Here is a 14317-nt window from a genome sequence, read left to right as displayed (position 1 = left end):
AGAATTCTGCTACTATGCGCATGCAGTGCATTCCATCAGAAAACGTTGAGTCATTTTATAAAATATGTAACGTCTTCCTTTTAAGAAATGGAGAAACTAATGCATGGGGAAGGAAAAGGTTCTGACATCACTCCCAATATTGTTTTACAGTGTCTCATTTCTGCAATAATAAAGGAATATGCCCTTTTATTGCATGTATTGCCTTGGGAGCAGCTGAGGGATGGCAGTGAATATGTGCTGAGCAGTGATGGCTGATGGTTATTGAGCATTCTGTGAAGTGTCTCAGGGGACAGAGGTGTTTTCGTTGTGGCAGTCCTGGAGTCCCTGGGCACAGGGAGCTGGGAAGGTGCACTGAGTGTTCCTCGAGCAGTTTTGATGCTGATGGGAACAGAAAAGCAGTTGGTGCCTCATCTGCCTCCCAAAACAAAGCACCCACGAGCTGTGATCTGTCAACAAACACCATCCTGCTCTGAAGTGTGCATACACTGTTATCCAAGAAAACAGCTACAAGAAAGGAGCCTTTAACTTCACTTGATGTTCTGCAGAGCAGCTCAGAGTGGGCTCTCCTGCCCCTCAAAGGACTCTTTTATCCCAACCACTGCCCGTGGTTCTTTCTGCCCCATGGGAATCCCTTTGTACTCTGATTCTTGAAACTGATACGTTTCCTCTGATCTGACATCAGAGTGTTTCAGCAAAAATAATTTCCTTTTCCTTCCACAGCCTGAAACTTGGAATCTGCTATAGATTTTGGGGAAGTTAAAAATATAAAGTCCATCACTGATGGTTTTCTTCTAAGGCTTGCTTCTGATAATACATATATCTATGTATATATATATAATAAATAAATTAAACTTCTCCTGAGCAACATGGAGCTACTACAAGATCCTTAATATTTTCACCTTTGCAGCCCACCAGGAAATGTCTCACTGAGGCAATGTCAGTCCTGCTGGGCCATGTGGTCCTTAATGTGTATTAATGACCTGCCTGCTCTGCACAGCAATTGCAAGTTATGGGCCTTTTTTTTTTTTTTTCCTTCTTATTTTGCTAGGCAAGAAATATTTTTAAAAGCGCTTACTGTTCTTAGAATACAAAAAAGACAACTTAGTCACCACTGGAGATTATTTGCAGCCTCCAGAGCACTGTGGATTATTGCTATACAATTACTGCAGCACTTAGAGGTGATGCTGTTAAGTGCAAGATTTGCAAAAATAAGCATTTACTATAGACTTCCTTCAGTATTAATAGAAAATTCATTTAATAAAAAGTGTTCTCTGTTTCCTCAACTGAAATCAACCCTCTCATCCTTTCTTTGTTTGTGTAGGGCTTTTTTTTTCCTTTTAAATCTCTTTATCAACTCTTTGTTCTCCAGTTTCAGTTTAGGGATGTTCTGTTTTACCTTGCAGACCTGTCTCAACCTATCCACATCCATGGGCTTCACTACAATTTATGGAGCTTGGTTGGGACTGGGAATTTTAAAAGATCCATAATTTTCACTACCATCTGTTTTTTATATTGTTTAGTGTGTGGCAGTGACCTTGATCCCCAACAAGTCTGAAAGGCCCATCAAGATTTGTTCAGCCACATCCTCCATGGAATCAGTGTTCTGCTGGGAAGATCAGAGAGGCTTCTTTCCACAGTGCAGTGCAGAACTTATTTCTCTGGCCTAATTTTCTTTGTGTCATTTCTTCATGCACAAACATAAATATGCAGCACATCAAGTCCTGGGTGAGCGAAGAACTAAAACATCTATAAATAAATCAGGCTGCTTCTCCTGAAGGGGGAAAAAAAAGAAAAGAGTGAATGAAACCTAATTTTCTATTTGAAGTACTCGTGGTATGTGAGATACTTGGAGCTGTGGTGCCTGTTGAGTGTTTGACAGCATCTGTGGCTGTAACTCATACACAGAACTTGCAAGGAATCTGTTTAAAAAAGATTAAAGGAAATAGCTCTTTACACAGTGGGTTGAGCTTCTGGAATGCTTTGCCACGGCAGCCTGTGGGAGCAGATAGTGCCAGTAGGTTGAAAATGGCTAAGGGGTCTTCATGGATGTAAAGTGTGTGAATAGACCCTGCAGGGAAGAGCTGCCCAGGCACCCTCTGCCACCCTTCAGCCCCTGACTGTGGGTACCAGGTGAGGGAATTGGGCTGAACCCACCCTTTGTGGCAGGGTTGGAACACCAGAGGAACGTGCTCAGTGCTGGGCAATTATTCCAGGGGCCTTGCCTGAGCTCCCCTGGGTTTGAGCAGTTGCAAATCTCCAAAGTGAAGCCCAGCCATCCAGCCCTTCTCTTCTCCCTTCTGCACAATCCTCCCATGGCTCTCAGGCACAGCCCTGCCCACGCTTGCTGCATCTTCCAGGTCAGGCTCTGGCCTCTCTCTCATTCTCTGTTGGCTTCCTTTTAAGTCCTGATTCATCTTCATTTAATCTCCAGAAAGCTGCACAGAAAGCAATGCTCAATTCTCATCAGTGTTTAGTCCCTTCTAGCACAGCCGTGGCTGAGGGCCCATGTTGGGCAACATGTTGTGATTAATTAATACAAAGGGTTGCTCATGGAAAAGTCTGGTCTAAGTGCAGAGCAGCAGATGAGGTTAAAACTCTTTTGTTCTTTGACTTTGTTCTTGTTTCTGTGTCTTCATTTCCATGGCATTTTGCCTCCATTGAGACTTACTTAGTATGCATCAGTTCCTGCGAGTTATTATCAAGGCTATTTTTCATTCTCTTATATTACTACTTGATACTTTTGTATTGTGGCAGGAAGATTGAACAGGGTATTATTGCTCTCATGGTGTTTTTTCTGGAATGGATCTTATCACAGGATCCAGTGAAATCCCATCAGGTACAAGGAGACTTGGCTAACTTGGCTGGGTTTTCTCTTTACAAATAACTAGTCATATAAAAATTAGTATTAACTGGAAAATGTGTTTAACAGCATTTGTGCTTCCACTGCTGTGATGACACACATTGTAGAAGAGATTATATGTATTTATTTATATGTATATTTACATATATATATAAAATCTACTTTGTATTCCTTCTTACCTTTCTGTTCTACAGGTTGGTGTGCTGGGTGACGAAGAAGAATGGGTGACTCTTCATGAGGTGGAGAATGAACCTGATGCTCAGATGCTGGAGGTACCAAACCTCACTCCTTACACTTATTACAGGTAAGAACAGCAGGTAATTAATTATCTGCAACATGGAAAAAAAAATGAGTAAATAGCAGCATGGAACAGCTTTCCTAATCAGAAACATCTGGCTGGGTTTTATAATCTGAACAAAAGGGGAAAGCTTTGCTGTTTTCATAGGTTATACTTAAAATTACTAATCTGATATTGTTAATTGTAATTCACATAAAATCCAGTTGATAAGAAGGAAATTCAAGTGCTCAGTGAGATGCTTTTACAAGTAACTCCTGTCCTGTGACTTCCCTCCCTGAAGAGAGCACCAGTGGAACGTCAGCCAGTGACAAATCAATCGTACTTAAACTGGTGCAAACCTGTAATCACATATTTGCATCAGTTTAAACATCACTTTATTGATTTAACTTAATTTGGTAACATCAGCTAGATGAAACCTTTGTTTATAGGAATTTACCAAGTTAAGCTTAATAGATATAAGCAATGCCTAAACTGATTGAGGTTGCTCTGCATTGTGGGTGCACCCCAGTTAAACGAGATTGATTTTTAAATCAATCTAATCCAAGCAATGCCGTGGTATAGACAAGATTGGAGAATTTGAGGTACTCAACCCTAATTAAAAATACTTTCATGATGCAGCTTGCTAATGTAGAGGCTGGTGGAAAGGAAATCCAGTGGCAAGTGTTAAATCAGCCCTCTAGAAACTTGTCCATTTTGTGCTGGCTGAAGGGGCTATTAACTAATCCATGTGCTGCTGTAAGCCAGGAGTAGGTGCAACCAAGGAGAGCTCGTGTAATTTACAACGGACTCAGTGCTGGCATGTAATTTTCCCCCCTTGGTCACAAACCTAGGAACATATTGAATTTCTCACTAACTCTCCACTGAAGTGTTTTAAACCTCATCTTCCAGAGCTAAACGTTTTACTAAAAGGTCTTTGAAAATTTTTTTGAACTTAAGCAGAGATTTCTGGTGCAGAGGTTTAGGAAAATTATCTTCAGGTTAAGAGGATTTTGCTCTCCTCATAAAGAGGGATCCTGAAAGCTGAAAAGGCTGGGGTGAGCAGGGAAGTGCAGTTTGTACCACAGTTCAAGGTTCACTGTCTGTGAAGAATAAGGAAAACTTGCACACCCAGACAGGCGCATGGAGAAACATCTTTGGGATAGCAAATAATGAAGAATATGAGAAATTTGGGGTGATTGTTAAACTTCGTGGTTCGTTTTATTCTTACATCTCATTTGTCTCTTGTATTCATTAAATTCTGGAATGATCCTGCTTATGCTGGAATCTTTCACGCATCCAGTTCCCTTTTGAGTTTTTTTCATTTCAAGGCAGCTCCTTGAATTTTGTTTGTTTTTTTTCTCTCCTGCACACACTGATAGGAGCTTTTTCAGTTTTGCTTCAGTGTTGAGCAATTTTATAAAAATATTTGAAACCTAAAAAGCTGATGCCAAATGGATTTGTTGTTCCCTGATGAGCTTCAGTCATTGCCCACTGAGGAAATGCATGGTGAGAGCTGATTATCAGAGCACATCTTTACAGATTCTTTTTTCCCATATTTTGGGCCAGTGCTAGAGAGTGAAATCAGGACAGTATTTGTTTAATGCATTTCCTTCGGTGCACTTTGGATGGAGATCAGAGCAGGTAAAAAAATACTGCTGTGTTGTTTGGCTCATCCTTTTCCCAAGCTCAGTCATTAGGTCCAAAAATTAAGTGTCTAATATGAGCAGGTCACGTATTTATGTGCAAGTGCTGGGGGCTTCCAGTTGCTTGTGAGGTTGAGAGTATCTGAAATATACAGCACATCTTAATTATGTGGTGCTCCTTGTAAAAAAAGATTTCCCTAAATCTTTTGTGACCCAATAAGGATTTCTATTGTAGAAGAGATGGTTTCAAGCAGACAGGGTATTTTTTAAAGATGCATATCCATATTAAATAACTTAATCTTTCTTGTGCAGGAAGGCTGAAAATGCAGCACAGGGATAAATCAGCCTCTTTCAACGAGTAATTGAGGGGAAATGTTATCATCAGTGTATTTTTTATATTGACAGGGAATGAGACTATCCGAAGTTTGATATTTTAATACCTTTCTGAATGTATTGTGTAAGCATCGCCAGAGAAAATCACTTACTGCCAGCATAAGCTCATCAGGCTTGGTATAATTAACATAAATTTCTCACACAAATACCTAAGTTTCTAATAGACCCCGAGCTAATCTCATTTTCATTTTTTAAATACCTGAGAGGATCTGAGAGCAGTTACCATCAAGCATTCAGCAGTGAACGCAGAGGGGGCCCGCGTGCGGCGACCTCCGTGGAACATTTGGGGAGCCCCTAATTCCTATTTATCCCCCCATCCTCCCGCCCTGGAGAAGGAGGGAGCATTCCCAGAGCCCTGACAATGACACTGGCTGCCTCTTCCCCCCCTTTGCTGCAGGTTCCGGATGCGGCAGGTGAACGTGGTGGGCTCCAGCCCTCTGAGCCAGCCCTCCAGGGTCATCCAGACCCTGCAAGCCCCTCCGGACGTGGCCCCCGGCAGCGTCACCGTGCGCACGGCCAGCGAGACCAGCCTGTGGCTGCGCTGGGTGGTGAGCAGCTCCAGGGATGTGGGGATGGAGGGGGAATGGGGATGGGGATGGGGGTGCTCCCCCAGAGCCAGGGCAGCCCTCGCAAAGCACCTGCTCCTCCAGTAACGGCCAAATCGTTTCCTTTTCCAGACTAGTCGGAAATCTGAGCCTTGCCTTAAGTGCCTTATTAATCAAATAAATTGCCTACTGCCACTGCTCCTGCCACTTCATCAGGGGAATGTGCCTGTGTGTAAAAGCTTGGCTTTGAGGAGCTCCAGGACCAGAGTCTGGGTCAACACATGGGGCAGGAATGGGGTGCTCGAGCCAATTTGCCTCTTTCCAAAGCTCGGTTGTTTGCTCTGTACAAAACAGTCCCCAGACAGCATCCTGTGGTGCTCAGAGCTGTGGTGCAGCAGCAGCAAGGCTGGCACTCCTGTGGGAAGATTAGATTTAGCTGAAACGGTGTGGAATTATGTGCTAAAATGCAGAGATAAATGATTAATTGTGAAGATGCGGCAATTGCTGACATCGCTGTGCCCCTTCTCCCGTCTCAGTTACCTGCAGAGTTGCCACGTTGGGATTTACTTGGCAATTAACCTGCTCCAGAATGGCTTTTCTTCACCCCTGTTAGGCAGAATTTTCCAGCAGGGTTGCTGTGGTGTGAAGTTGATGAAGCACAGGTTTCCTTTTGCCCAAATGTTAGCTTTTCCATGCATAAGCTCATTATGGCTGGAAGTCAAAAATCAGGCTGGAAACAAGAGGGTTTTTCTCCTGTTGGAAAGAAATAATTCCAGTTTCCCAACAGGACACTGCACTTCATGCTGAACCTTGCCAGACCAAAACCTGAAGCTTGAAGGTGTCACCCCACTCCCCACAGAAGAGCCATTGCAGTTCCTTTGAGAGGCCCCACACTACTCTGTCATGGCTTTTCTGTGTGAATGTCATGCCCACATTGGGACTGTACCCAGACATACATATCTTCCATCAAAATTAACTCCAGGTTGTTTTAAGAGCCTTTAAAACACTAAGATTGTGCTGCCTGGAAGCCTGTGTTCCTTGAGTCAAACTGCAGGGTTCAGGAGAAGCAACAGCCACAGCTAAAAATGACCCTGATAAACGCTTTTCATGCTTAATAACATCAATATTTGAGAGTGTTTAATCTCTTTTATTTCAAGACCTGCAGGTGAATCTGTTTTCCCCTGGGAGCTGGGGATTCCTCCCTCCCTGCAGAATGAGGGTCACGTTTCTAGCCCTGCATGCCTGTGGGGTAGAGTCTTCTAAGCTGTGAAATGTTAATGTGTATCCAGCTTTCCCAGTGAATCAGAACTGAATCTCAGCCATCCGTGGCATCGTGTAGTTAGTTTTACAGCAGAAAAACTCCAAACTTCATGAACTAGGCTAATTATTTCATATTTTAATCTCTGAAATTGCTTGGGGAGTTAGAATACTAGAATGAATCTCTGCTGATAAATGAGTAGGCAGAGAGTCAGTAAAAAAAAGTAAAAATTATACGATAAATGAATTTGTCACATTGCTTCAGCAATTTATCATTCATTTCCATAATTAATCACAAAGCTCTGAAATATATTGTATTCATATAATCTCTGTTGATACACCCACAGCAAAGGGCTTGGTTTTGAGAGCAAACCTACTTGGCTCAAAATTAAGGTAAAATAATGAAAAGAAAAAATCCAAGCAGCACAGAAATGTAGAGATCCCGAAGCATAAACCAGAAAATCAATGTCTTGAGCATTTTTTGTCTTGCTATGAGCTGTACATTGTTGGGTTGGTGTTTTCCTTAAATGAGCCAAGCAGTTATTAGTGCTATAATGTTGTTTATTGTAAAGGCACATCAGTCTCAAAAGGCAAAGGGTCCCAAGGGTTAAAGTCCATGCTAAAAGTTTTTGGTATAGAGTCCTAAATAGAAGTAAAGCCCCAACTAGAAGTAGAAGCTGCTCCTGTTGAGGCCCTGGGAGGGCTGATGTTGCTGCAGCTCCTGTTTTCTTCTTGGGGTGATGATGGCAGTGAGGGGAGAAAAGAAAGAAAAAGCAAGACTCTCCCCAGTGCATAGATTCTTGTACACAAATTACCCAGTAAGCTAAAAACACGAACCTGAGCCATTTCTTCTTAACCTATTAGAACTCTGCTTCCTTAGCACGCTAGTTTACGTATAAACTATGCCTATGGTCCGTCTTGTTCTATCTAAAAAAATAGCAATATTCTTACTATATTTTTATTATATCTAAAACTATGTTTTTGGAGCCTCCACGGAAACTTGCTCTTAAGACTTGTTTTCCACACTGGTACCTAGGATTATGTTTTTCGGCCCTCCCTAGAACTTGTTGCTCTCTCTCTGAGGAGCTCAGAGAGGCCTCATTTCCACACTCGCAGGAGTCCACGAGCCGGGGCGGCCGTGGGCAGCGCTGACGGCAGTGTTGTGTTTCCCCGGCAGCCGCTCCCTGACACGCAGTACAACGGGAACCCCGAGTGGGTGGGCTACAGGATCCGGGTGTGGCGCGGGGACCAGCCGTCCCCAGCCCTGCTGAAGGTGGTCGCCGACCGCCTGGCGCGGGAGTGCACGCTGGAGGAGCTGCAGGAGTGGACGGAGTACGAGCTGCAGATCCAGGCCTTCAACGCCATCGGCGCCGGGCCCTGGAGCGAGGCCGTCAGGGGCCGCACGCGGGAGTCGGGTGAGTGAGAGCTCCACGTGGCTTGCTGCCCTTTTGTTCAGATTTTAATTTTTTTTTTTTTTTTAGTTTGGTGTTTCGATGTTGGGTGGGTCGTTTGGGTTTTTTTGGGTTTTTTTTTTTTTTTTTTTTGCTCGCTGAATCGTTAAATCTGAAATTAAATTTTTTGAAAACTATCTTGAGATGGGCTGCAGGCAAAAAGATGTGGGTGCTGGTGAGAGTCAGGGGAAAATAGCACTCTGATTTTCCCAGGCTGCTCGAAGCAAAAGAGAAGGGAAAGAATTAATAACAAAGTTTAGCACCTGGTGTTGTTGACAGGATACGTGCGTGAGAAACGTGATGTTTTGGTCAAAGCATGTTTACGAGAGGTGTTGCCTTCCTTGGACCAACGAGCTGGTTCTATCCTTTGGTTCTTTGGAACAGTCTATAAAAATGTGTCTACCTCTGCAATAAATTGCTTCTTCTGTCCCCAGGGAAGGAGTCCACGTTGCTGTGTCAATTCGCTGCTCCCTAGCCTAGCAGCGACAGAAAGACATACGGACTTTTGAAGGATTATTTCTTATTTTTTATCCTTACCTTGCTTTCATGCACAAGTCTTCAGGTTTTTTTATTTAAAGCAAACAGAACAACCTCTCCCCATTTCTGCCCCAGGGTGGACAGCACAAGGAGAAGCTTGCATAGGGACTTTTCTGGCTGAGATGCTCTCTCACACCTCCTCTTCCTCCCCAGTACCCCATTTCCCCTCATCATCTCCTTTTCCCTGTCTGCTTCTAGCCTGAGGCACATTTTATCACAGCTGTGGTTACCTGAAATTTCATTTCAAGCACCAAATAATTCTAAAAGGGCACAAGTCACGTTAGAGAGATGATTACACAGAGAGAAATAAAATAATTACCTGAGCTTCTGATGGCACGTTTTCAAGCCTGCCTTCCAAAATTGTGTGTACAAGGCTGTGTAGACATAACCTGCTCACAGACCTGGAGCAGCAGGGCTGTATTGTTGAGCTGAATTGTCCAGGCAAGCACAGACACTTCAAATATCAGAAGGAAGCTGTCACTCTCAGGCAACAGTAAATTACTGTTAGCTCAGGAGAACAGTGAAGGCAGATGTTGAAAAGCTGCTCTCTAGCTGTTGACTTCCCCAAAACTTATTTCCAGACCTACCCTACATGCACCTGGGAAACGAAAAGTTATGTTGCATGTTAGTAACAAAGTGGGTGATATGTGGTTTAAAAGTTTAATTTGTGACACTTATTTATGCAAGGTTCAATGGTGATATTTTTTCCTGTTTTGTTGTTTGTTTTTTGGGTTTTTTTTGCGATTCTTCTTTGTTAAAGAAGTTTGGGGATTTAATCTTGTGCGTGCCTGATGTGTGCATGTCTGTGCCCTGTGTACCACGATTTGTTCCTTGGTGGGAAGTGAAACCAGGCACGGCAGGGTTTGGTCTGCTGGTTCAGATAACTCTGCTTTGAACTAGCCAGGGAGAAAGCTAAACAAAGTCATCCCCCTCCACTGAAGTGTTGCTCTTTGGGAAGGAGTAATTGGAAAGCGATTGCCAGAGGTATTTTAGAGAAGGCTTGTGCTGGAGTTAGAGATAGCACGACCCAGACAAAGCAGTCCTGTATCGTAATAAAAAGATATCACATCCTCCACTTTCGCCTCTCTGCTGCTCTTCAAACACTTCTTTTGAAATGTAGTAAATTCTAAGATTAAGTCATTTCATAAAACCTTAGGATTGCAGCGCTCTTGCTCAGCATCTAAAGATCAGAGGTTATGCGTGGATCTGGCATTTTCTCTGGCAGTATTAAGAGAAGGTTGACTTGAAACTGATTGTGGGAGGCACACAGAACCCGGGATCAAAATAACACAAAGCTGTGATCTAGGCTGTAAGGACTCATTTTGTTTTTTCCATGTGTTTTCTTTGATACTGACATCTGATTTCTTGCATAGAGCAAGTCAGGGCTCAGACTTTTGGCTGTATCTTCCTCGATTTAGAATATACAAGATGTGCTGGCTTAGCAGCAAACTGTATGAAAGCACTTCAGGGAATCTGGAATTAACCTGTATGCACAGTCAAATGGGGTTAAAATGCAAATAAAAGATATTTAAAGCCAGAGAGAAAGGTCAAAGCACTTTTAGCTCTGTCTTTGGAACTGTAAGAAAAATTCTATTTATCACTTATGTTCTCAAAGCACTTCAAAAGCAGGTGTCCTAAATATTTCTTTTTCTGTTTTTTAGATACATGCTCTTAAGGAAGTTGGTTTTGCTGGTACTGGGGGTTGTAAACATCCTGCACAGCTGGCCAGAGGTGCCTTGGCCAGGATCATGTGGTGCTTCATTGGCACAACTCCTGGTTCTATGTTTTACACCATCCAAGGAGATAAGGAGTAGAGCTCAGGCACTAAACCAGATCGTGGTATCTAATGGCAGTGCAGCCCCTGGAGTCCAAAATCTTTGTTGAAAAGAAAGCTCTGAGCATTTGTTTGTTTTATGCTGTGCAATCACAGTATTGTTAGCTGAGCACAAATGCCAACAACAATAGTGGGGCATGCCATTACAAGTACTCACTGGTTTCTGAAGCTCTTGAATATATAAAGCAAATCAAAGCCAAAGAAACTATGAGAGAATAAATAATGCTGTAGGTTTTGGTAACACTGGCTGGAAAAACAGTTGGGAAATCCTAAAATGAAAATCTGGGATAGGGTTGCAAGCAGCTGAAGGTGGAGATGAATTAGGTTTTTTAAACAGGACAGGTTCTATCAATCCAAAATATTTTCGTAATGTTAGAAATTAAATAGCTCATTAAATTTTACGGTGTAAAATAACTGCAGAGTAACAAGCTCAGTTTCCACTCAATAAATTGACAACGACAGTAGGTCCAATATAGAGAAAGCAAGAAATTGCAGAGGCATCTGGTGTATTAGAACAACCTTGGCAGAGCTGCTTCCTCTTAGATACAGACCCTCTTGCTTTCAAAAAAATTCATCTCAGATACACCTAACCCAGTGCCTTAATGGATTCTGTGCTGTTAATATTCAGCTACATGAATGTGTACACTTGCCTTACAGGATGAGCTAGTGTAGGAGCATGGTCACACATCCATGGCAAGGATCAATCTCCTGGTGCTTGGGAGTCTGACCTTCACAGAGCAGTTACTGTGCTGTGATGGAGCATCTCTTGATCATTCAAATGTGGTCCAGTGTCACTGTGGGAATTTGTCAGTTTGTACAAGCTGAGGATTTGGCCTGCAGTACCCAGTTTTATAGGCAAAGTGGATGTGTGCTGCAGCTATGCTACTTTTGCCGTGAACCTTGCTGGAAATTTGCACTTCTTAACCAACGTCAGATGTACAATGTGCCACTTTAATTTTTGCTTTCGAAAAGAGTGAGGGACGTGCAGCTAAAATGAGCTGCAAAAATGCAGAGAACCACTGCATCACACTCTCTAGCTTTCCTAGAAAGCCAGAATACAGACTGGCTTATTAGAAGCTCCTTTTGGCTCAGTTAGAGACATAAAACGACATAATTTGCTGTATATCAGATGTGCCTGTGTCAGATGTAGAAAGAGGATGCATGATTTTAGATGCCAAAGTGGATAACCTTAAAAACTTGAGATGTTATTGAAGTTCCAGTGCAAAGTGCCAGTAACTCTGATTTCCTACGTTTGATCTTCTGAAGTGCTCCGTGCTGGCACTCTGCTGGATTAGCTCATCCTTTGGTTTCCGTGTTTCCGGGTCGTTTTGTTCAAACTCTGGGATTTTTTTGGACACTGTTGCTTGGCTTCTGTGCCGTTCTTGCAGGTTACTAATGAGAACTCAGCTTTTTGGAGCTTATAACAAAGTCTTCAGTGCAACAGTTTAAGGAAACCAGTGTTAGAGAAGGGACTTTGTAGAGGAAAGAGGGATTATGTGCCTCACTCACTAATTAGTCTTAGCAAACTATAATTTCTTTGAATCACAGCTTCCTGAGAAAGGACATGGGTCAGAGAAATGAAGGTTACCTTTCAATTCATTCTTAAAGGGTCGATCAAAGTCTGTTACTTGATAAAAGACTGGCAACAATAAGATCCATAAAATCACTTGCAGGTCCTGAATTCATATTCTAATAAAATTCTCGACACTGAGGTGAGAACTGAAGATTTAAGCTAAAGATTTAAATTGCTCAATGAATACAAGGATTTTTGCCATTCAGGCATTGGACTTAGACTCCTTTCCAGTGAGAGGGGACATTCAGCTGCTCTGTCACTGGGAATTGAGAGGGGTCTGAGCTAATGAACCTTCTTCTCTCCTTTGTCAGCTGTCCAGTGTCCCCACCAGCAGTGTGACCATCCTCACCTCAAAGCCAGGATGCCCCCGGGGCCAGCCCAGGCACAGCCTCCACCTCCTGTGAATCTGGGAGAGTTCTTGGCTGCTGATCAAAGAGGAAAAGAAATAATTATAAAATAAAGCAACTTTTTCTCTTTTGAAAGGCCTCAAACTAGATAAAATAGAAATAAATGTGGCTGGAAAGGGCTTCTTTCCTCTACACATCCTGGTTTCTTGCAAGCCATCTCCACCCTTTCTCTCTCCACGAGTGGTTCATGTGGGAGTAGCTCTTTGTGAAGATCTACAGATAAAGTTATGGCAGCTATCCAAAGACATTCATGGCTCCTGGCAATCTATTTTCCTTTAACATAATTATATCCTTGTGGGGGATAAATCTGGGAGAAGATTTAAAAAAAAAAAAACCACTTCAGTGTTGAAGGGGGAAAAAATTGGATTTTAGTCTGCTGCAGTGTAATGTGATGGTGCTCTGTTTCTTATGCCCCAAATAATTAGTATCAGGAAAATTGTTTCAGAAATTACTATCCCTGTCGTTAACCTTGAGTGCACAGGGGTGGGGGTGCCACGTTTTGGGGGAGGGTTTTTTCCATTTTTATTGATTCTGGTGTCATTATCTCATTCATGTTGCTAGGAGCCCTTTAGGAGCTCGCCTTCAAAACAGCAGATCTGTTCTTTCACTCGGACAGCCAGGAAAGCATTCCTTTGGCAGAGCTTTGGGCTGCTTTTTGTGATATATTCAGGCCCTAATCAAGCCTTACTGTCCCTAAGTGCTTGTGTAACATAACTTGGTGAATGTTCTCTGGAGGTCTGACAGGTGTATCAGGCTTTAGAAAAGATTGTACCCTTCAGATGTTGGAAATGCCGTGGGGAAAAAATGCGAAAGGGCAGCGTAAAATGTGAACTCTTAAAAATAGCCTCACATCCTGCTTGCATAACGTGACATGCTATTAAGCTTGCCTACAAAAGGCTGCAGTTGTGTGGTACTGCAGCATTTCTAGTTTTAATGGCATGGGGAAAATGCAAGTTTGCTCTTCTCCAGAGTCAGAGAAAATTACAGTGTTCCTATGCCATCAGTCCTAATGATATTTCCAGTTTCATGAGAGCCAATTTTGCAACATAAATGAAATAGGCATCTCTCATTGACACCGTATCAATCCCTGAAAATACACCTCGTGTTAATGCATCCATCTCTAATTGATGCCTTGCAAATGTTGAGCACTATCACATCATCAAAGGGCTGCATAGGTTAAAGAACTTCTTACTGAAGTGGGAGAGCTATCCAGGGGGGGAATTATTGCTAGCTCTAAACAAGATGTTATTTCCTTTCAGATAATATAAGAAGCCACAGGGGCATAAAACTTCTTGTTAGAACAGACCATGCTATAAGATAAACTCACGTTCAGAGAGACTTCTGGGTTTTGGCATAGGGGGATAAAAGGTATGGGAAAGGAAGACTGGGGGATAGGCTTCTGGAGAAGTCCAGGCATTTAAGCTTGGTTCTAATTACTGCAATATATAGAATTTGAAATTTATTCATAGCTGTCAATATTTACTGTCTGTAGACACTGATAAGTATTAAATGTTTAGCTCTTTACAAACATTGTCATTTC

The 14317-nt window shown here is 42.5% G+C and overlaps 1 protein-coding gene across 1 annotated transcript in view; it reads left to right on the top strand.

Moving 5' to 3' along the window:
• The window catches only part of SDK1 (sidekick cell adhesion molecule 1), a 389602-nt gene that overhangs the window by 297685 nt on the left and 77600 nt on the right, over window positions 1–14317 (top strand). Inside the window, exons 23-25 of the mRNA XM_014870500.2 lie at window positions 3055–3164; window positions 5571–5721; window positions 8153–8390. Coding sequence (XP_014725986.2) covers window positions 3055–3164; window positions 5571–5721; window positions 8153–8390 — 499 coding nt within the window. The remainder of the gene's footprint in view (window positions 1–3054; window positions 3165–5570; window positions 5722–8152; window positions 8391–14317) is intronic.

Source organism: Sturnus vulgaris, chromosome 16 (assembly GCF_052056855.1).
Source record: "Sturnus vulgaris isolate bStuVul1 chromosome 16, bStuVul1.hap1, whole genome shotgun sequence".
Lineage (NCBI taxonomy): Eukaryota > Metazoa > Chordata > Aves > Passeriformes > Sturnidae > Sturnus > Sturnus vulgaris.
The sequence above is the reverse complement of the archived record's forward strand: the minus strand, read 5'-3'. Positions and strand labels throughout refer to the sequence as shown.